At 46.4% G+C, this 22,661-nt stretch overlaps 1 protein-coding gene across 1 annotated transcript in view; it reads left to right on the top strand.

Annotated features, from left to right (window-relative positions):
• Positions 1 to 22,661, top strand: part of PLCH2 (phospholipase C eta 2) — a 71,495-nt gene that overhangs the window by 22,934 nt on the left and 25,900 nt on the right. Inside the window, exons 5-7 of the mRNA XM_064634361.1 lie at positions 20,543 to 20,689; positions 21,067 to 21,310; positions 21,832 to 21,961. Of these exons, the coding sequence (XP_064490431.1) occupies positions 20,543 to 20,689; positions 21,067 to 21,310; positions 21,832 to 21,961 (521 nt within the window). The remainder of the gene's footprint in view (positions 1 to 20,542; positions 20,690 to 21,066; positions 21,311 to 21,831; positions 21,962 to 22,661) is intronic.

Here is a 22,661-nt window from a genome sequence, read left to right as displayed (position 1 = left end):
AGACAATGAGCCATAATTCCCACACTGTGCTGCTCTCCTCGTGTCGCTGCACCTTTATCCTCTGCTCCCACCTCGTGTGTGAGAGCAAAGTTTGGAAAATGTCCATCCAAACTCCAGTGTATCAGGTTTGCAGCTCTCTGAATATCAGGCCTTATGGGTTTGTCCTCACTTTTGTAACAGGTGGAGTGGTCTGAGTGTGTTTGGTGGAATTTTCATGATGGGACTATTTATTTAAGAACTTCCCATGCAAAGCACCCAAAATTGCTTTGGCTTACAAAGGCCTGGCACTTTTGGAAGCCTTTTGTTGTAACTGCTCTTGTGGGCACTTGAAGCTGTGTGTGCAGAGATATGTAGGAAAACATTTAAAATTAGGCATTTGTTGCTACTTCAGAGCATCTCTGTGGCTAAAGGTTTTCTGTCAGACCCACACAACACACACGTGTGTGTTCAGTTTAGAAAACCGGCTATTTTTAAAGTAGGAAATGTGAGGCAGTGGAGTGTTCATTACATTCAGAACACGTGGATAATAAATCTGCTTAAATTTAACATGCATCCTAATTTTGAAACACCCTCGAGTGTCTGGAAAGTTTAACAAAGCATGAATGCCTCATCTCCTTCATGCCTGCACAGAGCAATGCATTTATCCTTCCCAATTTATTGGGAACAATGGAGCAGGGTGCAGCACAGCTGCTTCTTGTGGCCGCAGCCATATGTGTCTGCTATTGCTAATTAGTAATCGATTCCCCCTCGCCCTGCCCTCCCCGTGTCTGAGAGCTGTGTCTGTGCTCAGGAATCCGTGTCACAGCTGTGACTGAATGAATTGTGAGTTTTGATGTCGGGGAGAGAATTAGCTCAGGAGATTTTGTCATACGTGTCAGATGTTCTGAGTGCTGTCTGCTGACAAATGAAATGATTAACTCGTTTCTTTGCTCCGTTCCCATCCTTGGGTGTCTCTCATCCCCAGCACACACCAAAGATGCAATTTCCTGAGGAGCAGGTTCTTACCTGTTTCCAAGGACGGTTTACACAGTTCAGGCAGCTGTGATTCTCTGCTGGTTGTGGTTGTCTTGTGCCTTTTGCACAGCTCTGCCACAGTGCTGACACGGCTTCTTGGAGGCACCAGAGCTCTGCAGACAAGGGGCTGTAGGGCAGAACCTGTCAAAAGCACAGAGCAGGGAGTGTGAGTGTGCTCCTTCCACTGCCAACAGCAGAGACATGGAATAAAGGAACTGTGCTGGGCTGCACTCAGGCAGGAGTAGTGATGCATTTCTGGTTTTAAGGGGAGAAAAGACTGTGTGGAGAAATAAAGGGGTCTGAGGTGATTTAACACTGATCTCCGAGGGCCCTGTCTCTGTTACTTGGATGCCTCTGTGATAACCAGGCCACTGCAGGTTTGGCACCTCACTGGAGGAGCTGGCAAAACTAAGTGGAAAAGACAGGGAAAGTGTTGGGAGGTGGGAACAGCAGTGACAGGGAAGGGAAATGATCCTCAGGATCACAGCTCCTTCCTGGGATAGCTGTAAGATCTGCCTGGTTCCCGAGGGCAGGCAGGTGTTTGCCTGAGGACTCTGGTTGGACAGACCTCCTGCGTTTTGGGGGAGCAGTGGCTGGAGGTGAGGCCTCGGCAGAGCCACAGTCACTGCCCCAGGCGGGGTTTGCTTTGTGTCCAGGCTGGCTGTGGTTTGTTAGACATTTAAAGGTGCAACAGAGAGAGCAGCTGTACAGCCAGGGATAACACAGCATTTCACTTGTCACCTGTAAAACCTGGAGGGACAAAGGGGAGCAGCAAACCAAGGGCACTTTTTTCACATTTTCCCTTTAACGATCTGCAAAGAAGCAGCACGAATTCCAGCAGCAAACATATGTCTGTCAGCAGCTGTCGCTGCAGCAGCTGCAGATTTTATCACCTGCAGACAATGTAAACTACTTACTGAAGTGTTTATGCTTAAACAAAGTGGCCCAGACAATACTGTTTCTCTCATTTTCAGATTCTTAGTCAGAAGTTTACAAACACGTTGGAAACTTGTTTATAAAGCACCACAGGAAATAGAAATGCAGCATAAAGGCTCATGGTGTCTGTGGGGCTGGGGTTGTGGCACTGGGGGATGTTCTTGACACTGAAGTGGTTGAGAACTCAGGACTAGTTCAGTGTGTGGGTAGTTGAGCTTTAGTTCTAAAGGCTTTCTAAGACCCCAAAATCTGTTTGAAACTGTCTTTCCCTTCTTTCTTCATTGCCTTCCCCCCTTCTCTGCTAGACACAAGCATCTTCCCGTCTTATGTGATACAGATTTGCTGGAAAGAATGTGTGTTCCCTGAAAACCTTGAACAGCCAGAATGGGCCTTCGCAGAAAACATGACACCAAAACACTTAAGTTCTTCCAATCTCTGAATTAGAAAAAGATCTAAGACTGAAATGATAAAGAATGCGTGTTGTCTGTTCAGAAATGCTGTGGTGAAAAAATTACCCAGCACCACAGCATCTCATTGCACAGGAGGGCACAGAACTTACTTATGCAAAGCATCTTCCTGGGGTGTGCAGCACATCCAGTGCCAGTCACTCTGCCCCCTGTTTGAGCTGAAACTGGAGAAGGTGTCACTTGCAAGCTGGGAGAGTTTTGATAGCAACCTTCAAGGAAATTGTTGTTTTGGTTGAACAGACTGTTGGTGGTTGGTTTTACTGTTTCTACCCCACAAAGATAATTTTATTTGGAGAAGCCTGTCTTGTACACAGTGTGCTGGGCTTCTCTTCTCTGCAGAAGGCACATGTGAAGGTAGCTCGGGCAACTGGGGAGAATTTCAAACTGCAGAAGAGAAGAGGAAACTGTTTCTGCACTAGACTGTGCATCCCCATGGCATCATCTGGTGCAGGGCCGGAAATCCATCCTTCTGCTGGATGTTGTGGAATTTACTGTCAGCTCAGGATCCAGTGTATGGAAGGATCTTGTCCTTTTCTAATCTGGTTGTGTTAGTCTTGGTAACTGTCTGTAAACATTTGGCAATCAAACCTTAATTTGAAACTTCCCAACTCTTCATATGTTAAAAGAATGGTGATTTTGTTCTGTGTCTTGCCACCTGCTGTTCTCTTCTGTGGCAAAGAACATTGGTAACTATGGGAACAAAAACTTAAGAACAGACACCCACATGTGTTGAAGTTGATTTATAGAAGGTCTTGAAGTGATGCCACGGATTGTGAGACAGGGAACTATCTGGATGGAGTTTGATGGCTTTCAGTGAGGGCTCAGGGTTTGGCTTTCCCGAGTTGTTCCCAACATCCCTGGTGCTGTGGATGTTCCACTCCCCACGTTGTCTCTCCTGTGCTGGAATGTACCTGTGCTGCAGTTCCCATTTGTCCCCAGCAGTGCTAACACTCCTCCCTTGGGCTGGGCAACAAGATGTGCTGTTTCTATCAGGAAATAAGTCTTAGAGTGTGATCAAATGTGGCAGCTGGAGCCTTGGGATGAAGGATGTGTGTGTGGGTGAGTGTGTAGTTAGGTGACAATGCAGCCCCAGAGTGTGTGGCACTGTCACCAGGCAGAGCTGGGGGAGCAGTTGGAGCTTAGGGAGTTTGTGCTCCTCTCTGGAAGTGCTCCAGTCCTTCCCAGTGGGATGGTGCTGTGGCAGTGGTCTGTGAGGGACCTGTGTCCTCTCTGGATTGGGGATCTGGAGCTGCCAGTGGGTCACACCATGGGATGAAGCTGCACCCCAGTGAGTGTTAGGGACACTGATAGGGCTGGCTGTGACTTCCAGGGGCATCCCCACAGCAAGAGCAGAGCTCTGGCATGTCATGGCTCAGCTCTTCCAACATCACCTCGAGCTCTCCCTGCATAGCTGGGAAAGTAGGAATTGAGAGAATTCCTGGCCCCTTTTAGTCCCTTCTTAGGACTTAAATCTTTGTGATGTGACAGCACCACACCACAAGTCACTCTTCTGCTCTGGTTGGTAGAACCAGAGAGTTGGGAATGGGCAGTGAAGGAATTGGGGCATGCTGTGCTCTGGATAACATGGATCTGACAACGGTGGAGGTTTGTTCTTGCTCTCCAAACTGGAGTGTTGTGACCTTTCCCTGCCACTTATGCACTTCTGGTGTGAATCTGAGGCCACAAAAGGCAGATCAAAGTTTGCCATTGATTTCAAGAGTCAGCACATTGGCTTCTCATAGGGAAATCTCCTGTGGTTTAAACTACTTATTACTTGAAGTGAGAGAATCTTTTAATGTGAACTGCTTTGGTCTCTGTGATAGCACAGTCTGTGTTCTCCTTACTTCAGAAAATTTGCATGTGCTGTGAATGCCTTCAAATGTTTCTCTGGCACTTGTTCTGTGACCCTGTTCTAACTGCACAGCAGAAAACTCCCAGAGAAATAAAACCTTTTATTTTATGAAATTGATGTCATACATTACCCAGATACTGGTGCTGAATCTCTTATAGTCTCACAAGTGAATATATTTTTCTTTTTAAAGGAAGTATAACCCGGTAAAGCTTTGCTCAGTTTGAGGGGCTAAGCAGTGAATTAGTTGATCAGCTTTAGCTGTTATCTTTGTATTTGCTGTGTCTCTTGATCAAGTTTTAAGGAATAGATGGTGTTGGAGGTTTGTCTCCAGGCAGTGTATGGAATCTACCCTGCAGTGGGAAGGCTTCCTGTCCTAGTATTCCCCAGAGATGTTGTCTTGGAGGCATTTTCTGGGCCTCAGTGCTTGCCTGGCTTCTCCCTTTGGAAGTGAGACAGCGATGTGGTGATAACCTGCTCTTCCTCCAGGAGATGAGAGCGGTGGCACAGAAGGGGAGTTACTTTCAGGATAAACCTGGAATGTTCTGTGCAGTATTGGCCCCGATAAGCTGACACTGAAGTGCAGTGGATGCAGGAGGAATAGCCCAAATGGAATGTGGTGTAAATATATGATGCCCCAGAGGCTCCTGGAATAAGTGCTCCTGGATGGGTTGCTCAGGAGATGAGATCACAGCTAGTGCTGGAAACCACTAAACAAATGGGATAATGTTTTATTGAAAGTAGACCTGAGCCAAATCCTGAAATCATTTCTAAGGTGGGAAGGACCATGGCATTCATGTCCAAATGAAAATTGTAGGGGGATTGTGTCGGATCTTGCAAAGATCTTGATCTTTCTGGAGTTCTGATGGTATGGAGTTAAAACAGCAGGACAATCCAGCTGTAACAGAGGAGAGAATAATTTTTTCCCAGTCCTTTATCAATCCTGTTTATTTAGATTTCAAGTCCTCAAAGGCATAAATTCTTTTACCCTGTGTATTTCAGTGGCACGTAGGACAGGCAGGAGCTGTTCCTGGTTGGAAATTCTGGGCAGCACCATCACATAAAGATGCTGAAATTCTGCTGCAGAATGTAGACAGAGCTTAAAGGTCTGTGTCTGCCTCCTCGTGTGTTGTGTTTTGGGACACAGGGTACAATAATGGGTATTGTTTCCCAGACGTTTCCCATTCAGTCTGTGTTAATATTTCCTTGCAAGTTAAAAAGGAGGGAAATACATGGTCTTTGCCAAGAAAAGAAATCAGAGAGAAGCCCAAAGAGAACAGCTTGCCTATTTTTATCAGCAACTGTAGACTTGCTTTCTAAACTTGAGAGAGTCTGGGAGGATCCCATAAGTGTGTATCATGCTGGAGGGACCCAGGGGAGGCATTAATAAAAAAAGAAAAAATTATTTTCTTTTCCTTCTTAAATGGAGCAGCACCCCACTGCTGTTTGCTGCCTGCTGAGTGCAGTGCACCCAGAGGAGTTAAAAGCGAGTTATCCTTTATTTCCTAACATCCACAAGTTTTACCTTGAGTTCCTTTTTTTGAAGGAGGGAAGCAAAAGACATCCCTGCATCCTGCCTGAGAGCAGGGAAGCAAGGAGTTAACAGCCAGTTATCCCAGGTGGCTGAACACTTGGGTTGCAGGGAAGGGCTGGGAGCACTCACTGAGCTCCTGCGCTGCTCTCTACCTGTCAGCAGCTCCTGATCCACTACTGAACAGGGAATAAGGGATGAGCCTGCTCAGCCCAGAGGCAGGAGGCTTCCCTGGGAACCTCGGGATGCTGCATTAGAGACACACGGGCAGTGCTCCTCTCCTCATTCTCTCAAAGAGTCTTTTGAGATCCCAGGGATGTGCATATGGTCTGTGCTGCTTCCTCTGGTGTCTTCACTTGAATCTCTCACTGGAATATGGATGATGCAAGCACAATTAAATGCCTCAGCCCAGAGAAAGGTAAGGGAAAATGTTTATTTGAATCACCCTTTTCGAGGGAAATTAGTTTTGCTGTGGAGAAAAGTGCAGTTTACAAAGCTTCTTTGGGCACTTGTCTTCTCTTATTCAAACTTAAATGCTTGAAACAAACTGAGCAGTTTCTTAAGGGAGCCTTTGCTGTACCTTTGCCTCCTATCACCACAAAGCTTAAATAATAAATGTATCTCTAATGGCTGCTTCTTCCTGCATGAAAAGTGCAGCCAAGGAGCGCTCCAGGTATGTTCATGTTCCTTCTCTGCTCCCACCAGAAGAAAGGCTTTCTATTTTTAACCAGAGACCTTCTGCTACCCACATGGGGAGAGAGGAAAGAGCCACTCCAGTGCTGTTGTGAGTCAGATGTATTGTTTTAATTTTTAAAAGCAGGTGATTTGCTGCCCATTAGGTGTAGTTTCTTCACACCCATCCAGCAGGAGAGCCCAGAGTCAGTCGGGGTTGAAGTTGTCCCTGGCGGGCTCGAGGCAGGGCTGAGGTCGGAGGATGCTGGAGCTGGAGCACTGTGCTGCAGTGTCCTGCACGCTCAACTTGGAGCTCAGACCTGCCCTGATGGATGCCTGAGCAATCCTAGGGATTCAGGACCGAGTCTCAAAAGCCCAGGTTTTGTTTTTAAAAGCCTTGTTTCCTCGTTGATTTACTGAGTAAAAGCCCAGAGAGAGAAGCCCTTCCCTGTGATGTATTTTAATTGACTCAGATGCCCAGCTTGTCTCTGTGCATTTTGTATCTTGTGCCTGTTAGGCATGTGGTTTTACAGGAGTTATGCAACAAGTAAAGAGGGCTGTGTTCAGTTCTGTGTGTTCAGAAAAGCCACTCTGGGTGCTCTGGGTCCTGCTCTGACACCCCTGTGTCTCTGGGGAGGCAGAGCAGGAGCCTCACTCCCTGTGTTTGCAGCTGTAGAATACTCACTCCCACATTCCTGGATCCCTGGCCATGTCTTTTGAAGGACACACTCATTAAAGTTCTCTTTCCTTTCCTAAGAATCATTTCTAGGTGAAAACATCACATAGAAAAAGCTCCAGTTGTGCATGGAAATGGCCATTATTTTTTCTGTGTTCTGTGACCGTATTGGAAATTATTTTATATATTGATAAAAATAATATTAAATCCAATAATACTTCTAGTCTGTGACATATTTAATGATTCTGAGAACTATGCAAACCATTCAGGTGAGTAATCAAAGGGGCTAAGTCTGCATCAGAACAACAGGAAAATGTTAACCAGTATTTTCCTCTGAGACTTGTTAAGAATGAAGCAGAGATGATGAGATGCATTTGGGCATTGTCAATATTTATTTAAATAGCAAAAAAGCAGATTTTAAAGCTTGGCAGAGGAGTTTATTTACTTGTGCCATATTGCTGGAGTAGAGGCTGGAGATTTGGAAGCATGGAAGCTTTAATTGAACTGGATGCTAAAAGAGAGAATGGGGAGAAACTATTTGCTGTGTGCAAGAACTTTTCTTGTTCCAATGAAAGAGGGTGATTTTCTTAAATCTTCAGAACCTGTAAATTCCCAGGTTTTGGATTGAGTTAATCAAAATGGTACTTTTATAATGGAATCACAGATGGTTTGGGTTGGAAAGGACCTTAGAGCTCATGTGGTTCCACCCCTGCCATGGGCAGGGACACCTTCCACTGTCCCAGGGTTCTCCAAGCCCCATCCAACCTGGCCTTGGACACTTCCAGGGGTGGAGCAGCCACAGCTTCTCTGGGCAACCTGTGCCAGGGCCTGCCCACCCTCCCAGGGAAGGATTTCTTCCCAATATCCAATGTGAACCCAGTGTCTGTCAGTTTGAATCCATTAACATACTTCTGTTGATTGCATTTTCCAACAGAAGTGTTTCAGGGCTGAAAACTGAAATAGTTTGGTTTTGAAAATGTCGGGATGGGACACTCTGAGTATTCCTCATCTAATTATTGGTCTCTGAAACATGGTGTACCAGTGTGGATCCATTTGCACTTTAAACAGACAGTGTCCTCAGGGAAGGTGTGATGGAGCAGGAATTGTGCCACCCAAAGTCCTTTTGGCTTCTCACTGCTGGGTTCAGCTTCCAGCTTCTGGGAACAGGTTGGAGAGAGAGGGGCTGTCCCTGAGGGTGTCCCTGGAGGACCATCCCTGGAGCAGTTACTCAGGTTTGTTCCTTGCTGCAGTCAGGGAGGCTGAGAAGGGCTCAGTGTGTGTGGTTGCACCAGCCCGGGGGCTCTGCCAGACGGTGTCCTCCTAAGCCAGGGAATGGAAGCACCTGGAAAACCAGGGGGGAACTTCCAAGGGTGGAAGCTCCATGAGCTGCAGCTGCAGGCAGGGAGCCTAATGAAGGTTCTTTTTGAGGGTTCCACCTTCTTGCTGTCATCTGTAGCATTAAAAGGAAATGGGATTCTCCTCTCACTTGGGTATAAACCAATGGTGATGTAACTGGAGCCAGTTATTCCATAGGATATGAAAGCCCCTGGAAGTCGTTTGTTAAACTATTAAAACATTCCTAGTGAGAGGCACCAACACCCTGGCTCTCAGCACTTCAGTGTTCTGGAGACTTGCCCCTCTCCTTTTCTAAGGGGTTCTGGCTGCCTAGAAGCTGAATAGTCATGGATGATGATCCCAACAATGACTCGCTCCAGTGATTCTGGAATGTTCATCCATCACTAAGGAGACGTTGGATACTGTCAGTGCCACTGGGAGAAGAACGGGCCATGCCCTGAGAGAAGCATCTTGTCTGGGAAAGTCCTTCAGGAATGTGACAGCTGGCAAACACCTTCCAGTGGAACAGCTCACGAGCTGCAGCAGCAGAATTTCAGCCTCCAAACTGCAACAGGCTTTGGGAAAGATCAACACCCAGGAGTTCTCCTCTTCCCCAGCATCACAGCCACTCTTCCTGCCTTGCCACTAACGATGCCCTCACTGGGTCTGCTGGTCTAACCCTCAATTAGAGGTGGGTTCCAGATGCCTTGTCTTCAGTTGGATTTAAAAAAAAGGGAGAGAAGCATTGCAAAGAAAATGTCACGTTATTGCTAAGTGGCCAACTTAAAATTAACTGGTACCGTATGGGCTGATTCCTGTGATTCAAATCCCTTCTGTCCCTGGCAATCATTTGCAGGGGGAATGTGAATTCAGTTACCTGAAAGGGAAAGCTTTCCCATCACAGGGAATTGCAGAAGGAGGGATAATCAGTATTGGCCTCTGCAGGTCTAAAGACATTATGTGGCAGAGAGAAACTAAATTTTCTGGCCTGACATGGCCTGACATGGAGTGAATGTGGACCAGCCCACACTGAACAAAGCCCAGAACCACTGTTAGATGTGGATCTCTGTGGAATGTTTTCTGGAGAGCCCATTTTCCCAGTCCAGCCAGTGAGCTGACTCTTTCATATCAGCCTTCAATTCCTGCTTATCTTCTGCTCTGATCCCTGGGGGGAAATGAATCTGTCAGGCTGCTTTGTTTCAAACTGAGGTGGATATTGGAGGCCACAGCAGAAGATAGAAATCCATTTCCTGGAGGAGCCCAGGAGCAATTACTTCACTTCCTGAATGTTTACCTGAACTACCCTGGATCCAGGACTAAATAAAATCGGGCAATAAGCTCCAGCCCCTGACCCTGCTGTGGCTCAGCTCAGCAGCTGCCCTCGCTGTGCAACTGTGCTTCTGTTGTTGGCAATCTCCCCTCTCAGGGGTTACAGCAGGGGGTTCCTGCCTGAAGAAAACCACAGTTATGGTCATCTTTCAAGCTTACAAAAGGAGCTGCCATTGGTTTCTAAGATTTACAGATGCTGGGTTCTGTAGAGTGATATATCTTTGAAGGGAAAATTGACAGTAGAGCCTCATAAGGCTGTCTCCTGGATGCCACAGAAGCTGAGAAAAGCACTGAATGAAGACAGAGCCTGGCTTGTTCCTAGAGCCAGTGCAGCTCCTTTCTTTCCATCTTTCATGAAACTGGAATATATTTGAAGAAGAGTCTGTCACCTGTTTTAAAATGTACATGGCACAAAAGGGAGGTCTAGAAAAGTTCTGAATTTTTACAGATAGATTATATTAAAGCTCACCCCAAATAAGGACAAAAAATTTGGGGGTAAAATCAATCTGTGGTGATGCATTTCAGTCTCAGGTGTCTTTTCTGAACATTTCACCTGTCTGGTTCTCCTGTACCCCTTTTGCCTCGGATTCTTGAATTCTTAGAGCTGTTTTCCTAGAAGGTGTGCAATCACACTGATGGATCTGTTCCCTCCCGTCCTGCCCTAATCTCCCTCTCTGTGTTTATGGCCCATGTCACTGAACAGATGGTCAAGTGCTGAAAGATCTTTAAATGTAAAGAGTTTAGGTTCTTATTTCAATTAAGTGTGTAGGGACATTGTCTTTTACAAGCCAGAGGTTGGAGACAAGGTGACCTTAGAGCAACGTTTATAGTCTTAAAATCTTTGTTTTATGCTGACGTTTTCTGCAGTCGGCAAAATTTCATTATTGCAGCTTTGCAAGGAGAAGAGTTCAACAGCTCAAAACACAAGGCCTGTCCTCACTTAATTAAAATAATTGCATCATTTTTTTCCAGATGAGCCCATGAGAACTAACCATCATGGCAGAAGGCAGAGTAATTGTTGTCATTACGTTGGTGCTGCTGGTGGGTCCCAGTTCCACGAATATTCCTCCAAGTGAATGAAGTCATTTAAGGGATTTCACAATCAGTTCATTTTATAATAATGCAACTTATTAAACAGTTTTGGGAAGGCCTGGGAATGCTCATGGCTGTGGTTGTCTAAAGCAGCTGCCTCAGGCCTTGCCCACTGAGAATTCCGGTACGGAAAGGATGCACCAGGACATGGCTGGGACAGCTACTGCTGCTTGTCCCAGTGGAATTAGGGGCCCTGTAAACTTATGGACACTGCAGACAGATGTACTTCAGTCAAACTGAGTCACTTGAGGAGTATATTCCGAGCCAGTGCACAAATATTGAGCTTTGGAGCACAGTGGGTGAGGCAGAGAAGCCAGGGAATAACCTGCATTCCACTTGCTGTGGGCAAGATGTGCAGCTCTAATCTGGAGGGTGGATTACTGTGCTTAGAGGTGCTGTCCAGATGGCTGGGAATAGCCTGCAGCTCTGCCTGTGGCCAGGTCAGAGGGCAGGGGAGTGGAGCTGTGCTGGAATTAGGGAAAAGGCAGCTTATGCACAGTTGGGGTGAGGTTGTGTCCCAGCGGGTGCTCTGGCAGTGGGGATGGGAAGAGCAAGTGAGAGGGAGAGTACAGATAACTGGCCACGTGCCAGATGGCACTGAAACCTTCTGCTTCCTCCTTGTACTTGGTGACTTCTACTGTGGGTTGCCAATTATTTATTTTTTTTTTCTGCAGCCATTAGGAATTAGATTTCCCTGGATGGGAAATTGGGATGCCTGCATTCCAGTTCATGTGTGTGTCACTGATAGCTGTGTTACAGTTCATGTGTGTGTCACTAATAGCTGTATTACAGTTCATGAGTGTATCACTAATAGCTGCCCAGGAGTATTTTAGAATCAGCCTCTTGTGCCGAGGTCACTTTGTTAATCTGGTGAACTGGGTCTGTAGTGTGTCCACGCAAGGGTGAAGGGAGTGCATGGCTGTGAAGGTACAGGTCTAATCCTTGTGGATTTACAGGGCAAATACACCATCAGCTCTGTAATATTTAATGTCTCTGGCAATCAGGATACTGAAGTTTTTAGTTTTGGTTTCTCCACTTTGAGGGCTACAGCTGTTTCCCCTTGTGTTCCAGAACTGTTAGCCCTTCTCCCGTCCCTCGGCAGTGAAGTGTGCATGTTGGAAAGGAATCCCTCCCTCCTGGTGGATGGCATTAATGAGAACCCCATTTGTCTCAGGAGGATCTCCATTTTGCTCCATTTCTCCACCTCCCAAACCATATGTGTGTTGTGCTCCTGTGTCTCCTGCAGATGCTCAGTGTGGGCTGGAGTCTGGCTCCTCTGGCATTCTCGAGGCGAAGCTCTTCTTTGGCAAGACTCTGACATCCCAGCATTGTTCAAGTGTTCCCAGTTCCATTTTTAGCTGAGCCACAGGCCAGCCTGCAGACTCAGGCACTGCTGGTTTTCAAACCTTTTCTTGTGGCATGAAAAGCCTTTGTTACACTCAGACAATAATAAGTTCCTGAAGCGCTGTGGAAAGAAGTCTTTAATCTCCATGTTGTGTCAGGTGAGCAAGATTTCTCTGAGGATGTCAAGTGAGGCAAGAATAGAAACCCATTTCAGTAGGCTTAGGTCCTAAGTCCTCAGCTCAGTGTGCTTAAGAGTTGGGAGAGGGACTGTGTCCCATTTAACCCTTTGTTGTTTCCTGTGGCTTTTCCACACTGTTGTCCAGGATCCATCACAGTCAATAAACAGAGGAGCTTTCCAGAAGATTTTATTTCTCTCTGCTTGCATGATCATTTTCTTGGGAGGCCTGAAGGATGGATTGATAGTGTCAACTAAAAGGATTTTAAATTAACCTTTCTAATTTTAACTTTAGTATTGAAATAGTTCTTCTTTTCTGGTGCTGGAAATCACTGGCATTTCTCTGTACTGGCATAAAACTGAACTCACACTTGAAGTCCTGCTTGTGCAGAATTCTAATTCTAATCTGTAAACTAATATCTTGGGCAATGCAGCAATGGGAGTTACATTTCACTCTTTTTCTCCCTCTCCCGTGTCCCCAGGTTGATAACACATCAATGGTTAATGCAGGCTCTAGGATGTCCTGGCAGAACGAATATTTGAATTTATTTAGGAAATTCAGAGGATGTGATGGAGCAGGCAATGAAGCTCACAGGTCTCAGGTCCCATCCTGCCCCTGCTCCACCTGAAGAAAGGACCAGGATCTTTGGAATGAAGCTTCCCGGGTTCCCCCCTCCGGGGCAGCAGTTTTCTGTGGGATGGATGTGTGCTTGTGAGCATTTACAGGCTCTTCCCCTGATGACAGTTTGCAGTCATTGCACTAAATTACTCTTGAAAGGTGCCTCGGGAGGATGGAAGGCTGTGGCTGAAGAGTTGGAATAAATTGTGGCAAGAGTGTCCGTGGCACTACTGGCACTGCTGAGCCCTGGTGCAGACCCAGCCTGGTGTTCTTTGGAATTAATCTGTGGTTAAACTCAGAGTCCAGCCTAATAGAAGAACTCTGGGCATAGGTGGTGAAATAAACAACTTCTAATTGAGAGTGAATCATCTCTGGAATTAACTACTCTAAAGCTTTTTCAAACTCTGAAAGGAGGAGTAGGAAGCACTTAATGAATGTGTTTTTAAACGGGCAATTTGTGTTCAGCTCGTCAGGGTAGAAGCGTGTGAGGCTCCTTGTGCAGATCCCAGATGGCAACAGCGATTGTCTATTGTGCTTAAAACTTAATGTAGCTTAAGAGGTTGTGATAACCTGAGTGACAGATTGCAGTTTGATGGATGCATTTCAAATGGAACGAGGTAATGACTTGGTGCTTTCTAGAAATTAATCCTTACCTGCTTTGTCTGCCAGTTTTGGAGCCCCTCACTGCTCCTGGCTCTGGTGCAGCAGTTGCTCTGAGCAGTGCCCTAAACAGCTTCTTCCACGGGGTGTGTCAGCTGGCAAAGACATTCCTAAATAGGCTGTGAGATGGAAAGATGCTTCTAACAAAGGCAGAGAAGGAGGAGAAAGGGAAAAAGAAGAAGGAAGCTTTTTTTTATACCTTTTTTTTTTTTCCTCCAGCTGTACCGTGTCACCTAAATCCCCTGACTGGATAGGGCAGGAGCACGGCTTTAGGATTAGTGCGTAGATGGATTTAGGATTTGAAGCAAACATGTGTTGCTGTGTTTCCATCGTATCTGGTTTTTGCTGCCTGGAGAGAAATGTTCTCTCTTTTATCAGACATGGCCATTGAAACGCTGAGGAGACCCTTCAGAGAAAAGAGGAGGACTGGTGCAATGATACCTTGAAGAGCTGTATGAGAAGAAGATGTGATTGTTCTTTTATTTCCAGACCTGGAAAGAGACTGAAGAGCTCATGCACCTGGAGGGATTCCCAGTGAAAGGCAGGGGTGGCTCAGGAAGGCAGAGAGGGGAATGGCCTGTGCTATTAACTTTGCATTTATTTACTGCAATGGATGCTGTTGGCTGGATTTGAAGAGCAGGTAGACACTCGGGAGGTGGGACTTGCAGATCTGTTGGAAATCAAACAGAGAAGGGTCATCTCTGTTAGGAATTGGGAGGAGGAAGCGGCTGGAGGAGCCACAACTCTAACTTGCTGTAATGTCCTGATGGATGCAGCTGGGAAAGTGCCAGAGGAAAAAGAATATCAGCAGGAGGAAAAAGAATATCAGCAGGAGGCCTTGCTGTCCAGAAATGGATTCACCTACATGCCAAACTGCCTCATGGCCCTGCCCGTGCCCATCATGTGTCTTCTTTAAACTCTTGAACTGAACCCCCTCCAGTCCTCCGGAGCAGACACAGAGGTACGTCCCACGGAATACAAAGGATTTTGTTGGGATTTTAATATTCTAAGTCTGGACCACGAAGGAGGCCTAAATTTACTGTGAAACTGTTCTGTGACAACCTGAAAAATACCACTGGATTTTGGAAATCACCTGTCATTTTGGTTTTTTCCCCAATGATATTTTGATGCTGTTACATAGAAAATGTGTGCTGCAGAACCTTGATACCTCCCAAGGCCATCGGTGCTTGTTGTCAGCTCATCTCAGGCATGGATGTCTCCAGGTCTCCCTTGCTGCGGAATAAGTTCTCGGATAAGGATGTCTTGAAGTCTCCTTTGCTCCGCAATAAGTTCCCAGACAGGGATGTCTCCAGGTCTCCTCTGCTCCGGAATAAGTTCTCAGACAGGGATGTCTCCAGGTCTCCTCTGCTCCGGAATAAGTTCTCAGACAGGGATGTCTCCAGGTCTCCTCTGCTCCACAATAAGTTCTCAGACAGGGATGTCTCCAGGTCTCCTCTGCTCCGCAATAAGTTCTCAGACAGGGATGTCTCCAGGTCTCCTCTGCTCCACAATAAGTTCCCAGACAGGGATGTCTCCAGGTCTCCTCTGCTCCACAATAAGTTCTCGGTGGCCCGTCTGGCCGAAGACTTTTTCTGGGTCGGTGGCAGCATCGTGGCTTCCCCGAGGTGGAAGATCGGCCACTTTGGTAAGGTGCAGGCTGGGCCCCGGGCACTTCAGTGAACTCCTTGGAAGCTTTCCTGTTCAGATCTGAGGCAGTGACCCCTTTGCCCAGCAGCAGAGTCGGGGAGCAGAAAAGAAGGACGTGAGGCAGCCCCAGTGCAATGCTGTGTTCCGTGGCTGGTAGTGCAGCTCTTTCTGTCCTCGACAACCCCTCATTTGTAACTTCATTACTGATTTCTTCCTGTTCCTCAGGAAAAGCTGAAGCAAAGTTGCAGGCCTTTGGAAATTTTCTGTTGCATAGAATCTGTCTCCCTCTCCTTACCCACAGGGAGTTAGGTTTGTTGTCTGCCAGGGTTCGTACACCTCTTAGCACGTTGATTTTTCATGCAGTATTTGTAGTTTAGAGTTTTTTAAATGAGTGTTTAGAAGTATCTCTGCTGTATTCTCCCACGGCAGGTCAGTGGGCTCTTGGGAGGTTGTTCTCTGAATCCTGATTCACAAAATTCTCAAGCTCTCTGGCTCTCTAAAAAGGGTCCTGTTTGGGTCCCCTCCTAGCAGCCTTTTGTTTAAATAGGTAATAAACCCAGCAAACCTAATTGGAGGTGGCTGGAGGAAAGCACTTTAATAACAGTCTTCTTGAGCCACTCATGCACGTGCAGTGAGGAGATCTGAGCAGCCTTGACCAGAGCCACCCCTGGAGCACTCTTTTGTCCCACTCATTGTCAGCTTCACCAGTCACAGATTGTCCTTAGCAAGGAAGCTGCAGGTATGGATAGCTCAGAAACTCCTGGGAATTTTAGCAGAGGTTGAGAAACCCCATCCTACTGTGCTTGTGCACTTTGCTGGGCCCAGATGGCTGCTGTAGTCTGAGCTGAGGGCTGGAGAGCTGACAGCCTGCCCTCCAATTAAGCACCCTAATTTCCACAGGATTAGGAGCATCTCTTCTCCCATTAACATCTCATTTATTAGGGATTGTGCGCCTTAGGGATGGATTCAGTCTCCCATTATCTCTTGTACACCGTGGACACTGTCCCAGCCATTGCTGGCAGAATTATACAGAAATTTTCTTTTCCAGATTTTTTTGGCCAGTGAACAGCAGAGAGTCCTGGCATTCAGTGAGCCAGTGAGAACCAACAAGGGGGAGAAAATTCTTACACTAAGAATAGGATGGTTGGTGTAAAAGGTGAGAGGGACCTGCTTACAAGGCTGGAGGGATGCAAAATGACAGAAATGAAGATTAATGAGATTGGATGGGGCCTGATTTTTAATTGGATCCAGTGTAACGATGCGAGTCAGCCTGGTGTACCTGGGCCAGGAACACCACAGACAGGTCACCTGCAGCCTTGGCAAAACATCCTCCTGACTGTTCAGTGAACAGGATTCCCAACACCCTGCACTGGATATGTGATACAGATGTACAGATTATACATATGTGTATTACATATTTTATGTGCTTTCATATTCTTATATTTATATATTTATTTTCATGAATATTTGATGCCTCCTGCCTAAAGTGAAGCTGATATTCCTGGCAGGAATAGCTGGACCAGCCAGCTCTGGGGTTTACGTCCTGATGAGCCACTTACGGCTGCGAAACCATTTCCAGTGAGACTTTTGAAAAATGGGGCAATTATTATCTCCTCAATGGATTGGCAGTGCTGAATGTGTGACAAGTGTGGGAGTCCTCTGTCTGTGTGTGGGAAGGCTGTTTTGGTTTGGGGATATTTTAAGGGGACAACTTGCCCGTCCGGTGCTCGTGTCCCACAGGGGTTTCTCTGGGCTCTGTCGCAGCCTCGGGAGGCCCTGAGGAGGAGGAAATCCCTCAAATCTGACTTCCCCTCCTTGCATTGTTTAGGAGAGGGGTTGTTGTGAAGCACACAGGGGTGCATCCCCCCAGGGTGTGTTCCTGGGGGTGTTTGGTGCTGTCCTCTCCCTGTTCTGGGCCGAGGTGTGTTGGACACAGCGCGGGGCCGCTCGGACCTGGGACGTGACTCTTTTGGCAAAGCTGGTCCGTGTACAAAAATACTCAATGACTCAATCCTTCTGACTTCTTTCCATCCCCACATGCTAAAATACTCCCACTCCTTCACACATTTTACATCAAACCCAGAAACCTCCTAGAAGACAATACTGCTACTGAACCATAAATAATCAGTTTGCAGACATTAGAACATCTTTCTAACAATAGGCAGGGAGTTGGTCTCTTTTCGCCCCTTGTTTCAGGACAAATTGTAGGGATTTGTGGTTTGAGTAGTTTTGTTATTTATTGCTACTTTAAAACTTTGTGTAGTAACTATAACTGGTACTAAGAAGTATGAAAAGTCCCTGTGCATGTTCTTGGTGCATCAGTCCCGTGTGGAACTGGGTGTTCCACGTTTCTGTTCCCTGCTCTGCTCTCACAGTGCTCTTTGCTGCAGTACAGAGATCCATCTTCTCTCCATGCCTGTTTTGTCCAGATGCAAATTGAGGCAACTCATTAGAAGAGAACTGAACATAAGCTGAATTCTGAAAAAAAAAAGGTACTAATGAAGTGGAAAACAGAAAAACCTTAAATCAGCCTTAATTAAAGATAGATAGGGGCCGTTTCTTCCAAAAAAATGATTCATTGCAAGACTTGGGGGATTGTTATTTGAAGTGTAGAAATGGATCCTTACAGAAGGCATCTGAACAATGGTGAGGAGAAGCAGTCCTGCTTGTGTTCTCAGCAGTGTGCTCTTCTCATTTACATGCTGGGAAGGATCTCAGAAAAAAACAGGTGATTTTCTGTTTGATGCAAGCACCACTAGGATTTTATTTCTTTTCTGCTCTGAACTTTCAGTGCTGCAGACAGGGGAGGGGGTGGAAGGCCCTTTTTCCCTGTTCCACCTCAGTCTCCTTGGTCTGGCTGCCCCAGCAGACACCTCTGCATCCCCTCCTGGGTTCTGCTCCCCACTGCGTCGGGAGGAGCCCGAAAAGCTGCTGCTCTGACACAGCAGGAGGAGATTTCTTGTGCTTTCCTTTGCCTGTGTCACCAACCCCCAAAAGATCACAACAGATACCAGAGCATTGGGTCTGACCATTCAGGCAGGAGCAGGGACCAGACCTGGGCTCAGGGTGTCCCCAGACCTTGGCTGCCATCGAGGATCAGCAAAGCCCAGCCCAGAGTGCAGCTGAGCTGGAGCTGCAGGAGGGCAGCTGGGAGGGGCAGGGGGCCTGGGGTGGCTTTGGGTGACAAATCCTGCCACAGGATGAACAGCTGCAGTGGAAAAGCAGTCCAAGGATGCTTATTAAAATTTTAACAGCAAGGAGCATATTCTGACTTCGTGTGAAAGCAAAGCAAATGTGTGTTACATAAAGTGTGCTTCTATTTTGGTGCTTTATTATTTTCTGCTTTGTACCAGGTGTGATCTTTGATACTTCTCCCTCATTTCTTCAAATAAGATTATTTACTGCTATAACTTCCAAAGAAGAAGTTGGACATTTAGTATGATTTTGAAGTCTGTGTGATTAGTGTTAAGAGAAATTCTTTTATTAACTATTTTGACCATTTTTCCCCCCCAAAACCCTATAGACCTTGTGAAATAAGTTTAAACTTTCCATGATTATTATCTCAGTAAATTTGAGAAATATTTATCTTCTCCTGAATTGGAAGGAAAGCAGGTGTTGAACACTTTGAAATGTCTGGGAGAGGGTTGGGCTGAGTTTGGGTCTGAGGTTGCAGTGAACCCCAGAGGTGTTTCTGGCCCAGCACTGGCTTTGTGACTAATTCCTGCTGACCACACTGATTTGTCTGAGGGCAGCTCTGATTGAAGCCAAGGGATCAGCTTTAAGAAATATAAAATGCTACATGAGGGATTATCTTGTTCTTAATTACCTTCTCTCCATAAATATTTTATTAACATAAACAATATGCTCTATGGAATTATGGCTTTAAATTTAAATTTTCTTTTATTACAGTGACCTGCTTTCAAATCAAAACGTTGAACCTTCTTTTCTGGAGTAAATTAATTGACCTTGTCTGAACACGAGCTTTTCAGTGCTTTTTCCCATTTCTTTTTACTCTACCTTGCTTCTCTTGGGTGCTTTTGCTTTTGCCTGAGAGGTGGACTTGAACCAAAGAATTGTGTTGGTTTTGATGCATTTTGGAATACATGGAAGGAGCGTTTTCATTTGGACACTGTTTCATCTTTAATCTTGATGACAAGATTGATAAAAGAGAGCTGACCTCAGAATCTCCTTGTATTTACTTATTTATAAATCTGGACTCACTAGAATGTGTATTACATGTATTAGTTTTCATTCTTCCATCCAGCATCTCAGTAGTAATTTACACTTCTCCAGGCCTAAAAAAAACCCCAACAACATTGGACATGGTAATAGTTTTAATTTTACTTAAACAGATCAGGCAGAAAAGCCACGGGAAAATCAGGTCACAGGCTCTGCTCTGTCACTTTGGGAAATAAATGGGAGACTTGGCAGAAAATATGAGTCTGCATTTCTTCTGGGACAGAGCCAGTCGCTCGCAGTTGGCACTGGAGCTGAGCTCAGTCCTTGCAGCAGCTGGAGAGCAGAAAGAAGCCCCAGCCCTGGCTCAGCCCCAGCCCCGCTCCAGGAGCCTCAGCTCTGCAGCAGCTCCCACGGAGGGCAGGGACCCCCAGGGCAGAGCAGAGCCCCTGCAGGAGCTGCCCCATCACTGGGCTCTTTGAAGGCCACTGCACTGTCTGTGGTGCTGCCAAAGCTCCAGGAATGGGAAGGTTTGATGTCCAAAGCACAGCACAGGGGAAAGGCCCCTGCCAGGACAGGGGAGGTTTGAGTGACGGGGAAGAACAAAAATCTGTCAGGTTCTGCATTTAGAAGCAAATCTGTAGGATCAGTGACCTAATCCATAGGAGCCATGGGACCTTGCTGGCCAAGGATTCCAGTGTCCAGGTAAAACTGTGTCCAGCACAAGGTTTACATGTTGTAGGAGCTCAGATAAAGCATTGGAGATGCTCGAGAAGGGCACATCCCTTGTGCTGGCTCCAGCATATGGACATTCCATGTCAATTAATATGGGAGTGAAAACTTCCACATTTACAGGTAAGTCCACAGATGCCAAGAATCTTCCTGACTCTTTGACCTGACCTCTTACATCAGTGCAGGAAATCTCATCCTGTGGCTTGAACTGTTCATTTGGCAGCTGCTTGATGTGTTTTCTTCCTGCAAAGGCCTGACTCAGAGCTATCACTTCCCTTCTCTCCTCAGTGGAAAGATGTATGAGCTCCATGCAGGCGGGCACCCAAATGATCAAGCTGCGTGGGGGATCCAAAGGGCTGGTCCGCTTCTACTACCTGGATGAGCACAGGTCCTGCATCCGCTGGAGACCCTCCCGCAAGAATGAGAAAGCCAAAAGTGAGTGTCAGCCACAGAGCCCCCCCTTCTCATCCCTCCTGGGGTCTTGCCCTCCTGACAGAACAACAAGCATGAAGGATTTGGCAGTTGGAAGTTGGTCAGTGATAGGTGATCAAGAAGGGTGTTGCAGTTGAATTTAAAGGGCAGTAAATGATTTTATGATGAATGATTTCTGAAGTTTGAATTGCTGTTGTTGGCTGTGCAGGTTGCAGGGGTGTAGGATGTTGTAAATGAGTGGAAGGCAACCCCTGTGTGAACTGGGGCCCTTGTGGTGAGATTTGGGGTTTCTTGTGGGGTTTCTGTGCAGGGTGACCCATCCTGGCTGCCCCAGGGCACTCCCACAGCCATTAACGAGCTCCACGCTTTGGTCATTCCAGTCTCCATCGACTCCATCCAGGAGGTGTGTGAGGGGAAGCAGTCGGAGATCTTCCAGCGCTATGCTGAGGGCAGCTTCGACCCCAACTGCTGCTTCAGCATCTACTACGGGGACCACATGGAGTCCCTGGACCTGGTGTCCTCCAGCGCCGAGGAGGCCCGGACCTGGATCACGGGGCTGAAGTACCTGATGGCAGGGATCAGTGACGAGGACAGCCTGTCCAAACGCCAGCGCACCAGGGACCAATATCCTTCCTGTGCTGCCTGGGGGCTTTCCCAGCAGAGGAGAGCTGGGGATAGCACTGGCATTCCCTACAGCTTTGCCACAGGTAAGCTCTAGGCTCACAGCTTCAGAGCAGTTCCCGCTGTACTCCCTGTTTCCAGAGGACAGGAGTCCTTGGAGAGGTCTGTTGGGGGCAGGGTTTGGAGATGAATGCCTGGAGTGGACTGAAAACCATACAGGTGTGTTCCTTCATCTCTCACTCCCGGTGTAAAACCACCCATTTGGTTTGGTTTTTTACATCTCACAAAGTGAGATGTAAAACTGAGATTCACTCAGTGTGTTCTGCTGTGCTGTGCAATGGCTACAGAGCACAGCCCGTCTAGAAGCTGTAATTGAACTAACCTGAGTAGAATTAAACATTGTCTTGAATTTTCTTTCATTTCCAGTCTCATTTCCAGTGTTTCCTAATGTGAAAAAATCATGTATACCTAGAGTTCAGTAATATCCCTCAATATTCCACGCTGTTCCTTAACCCCTGTTCAATGTGGTTGAAGCAGACCTTTGATGAGGCAGATAAAAATGGTGATGGCAGTCTGAGCATTAGTGAAGTGCTCCAGCTCATGCACAAACTGAATGTGAACCTGCCCCGACAGAAAGTCAAGCAAATGTTTAAGGTAAGAAATGAAAACATTTGTGTTTGTTTTTTTTTTTTCTGAAAGAACAAGGATTTAACATGAAACCCAGTAGGAGAGATTGCAAATACTTCAGCAGCTGGGTTCTTTCCACTCTGCTGAGAGATACTACACAGGCCATTTGGTAGATTGAAAAGAGCTCCAGAAACACGTCATAGATAAATTGTTATGCACAGAAAAAGGCCATACACCAGGTACCTCCTGGTGTTACACAACATGGACACACACAGTAGTACTAAGATTGCTTTTTTTTGCTATACTTTTGGATCAGAAACTCAGTCACGTTTCCTCCTCTGATTATGTTCTCTGTAATAAATATTATCCAGTAAAGTATCCAATATCCTACAATAATAAAATACCCAGCATGAAAACTTCTGTATCTGTCATATTTTTGCACTGCTAAGAGCTGTTTGTTTGACATTTCATTCTGCTGCCCTTGACCCAATTTAGTGGGCAGCTGAACAATGGAGATGTGTAGCTTTTGTCATCACAAAGTCTCTCCAGGGACCAGGAAGCCTTTATGTGAAATCCCTCATGATTTTTTTCTTTACTTGCAAAACTAGTATTCTTCCATATATTATCAGTTTATGCCTGTGGATTTAACAGATATCCCCTCAAAACCTGGATATAAAATGACTTTCCAGGTGATGTGGGTCCCAGTGATCTCCTCAAGAAGGTATGG

This window comes from Pseudopipra pipra, chromosome 22 (genome assembly GCF_036250125.1).
Source record: "Pseudopipra pipra isolate bDixPip1 chromosome 22, bDixPip1.hap1, whole genome shotgun sequence".
NCBI classification, from domain to species: domain Eukaryota; kingdom Metazoa; phylum Chordata; class Aves; order Passeriformes; family Pipridae; genus Pseudopipra; species Pseudopipra pipra.
Note: the sequence above shows the minus strand (reverse complement) of the source record. Positions and strands in the feature narration are given on the sequence as shown.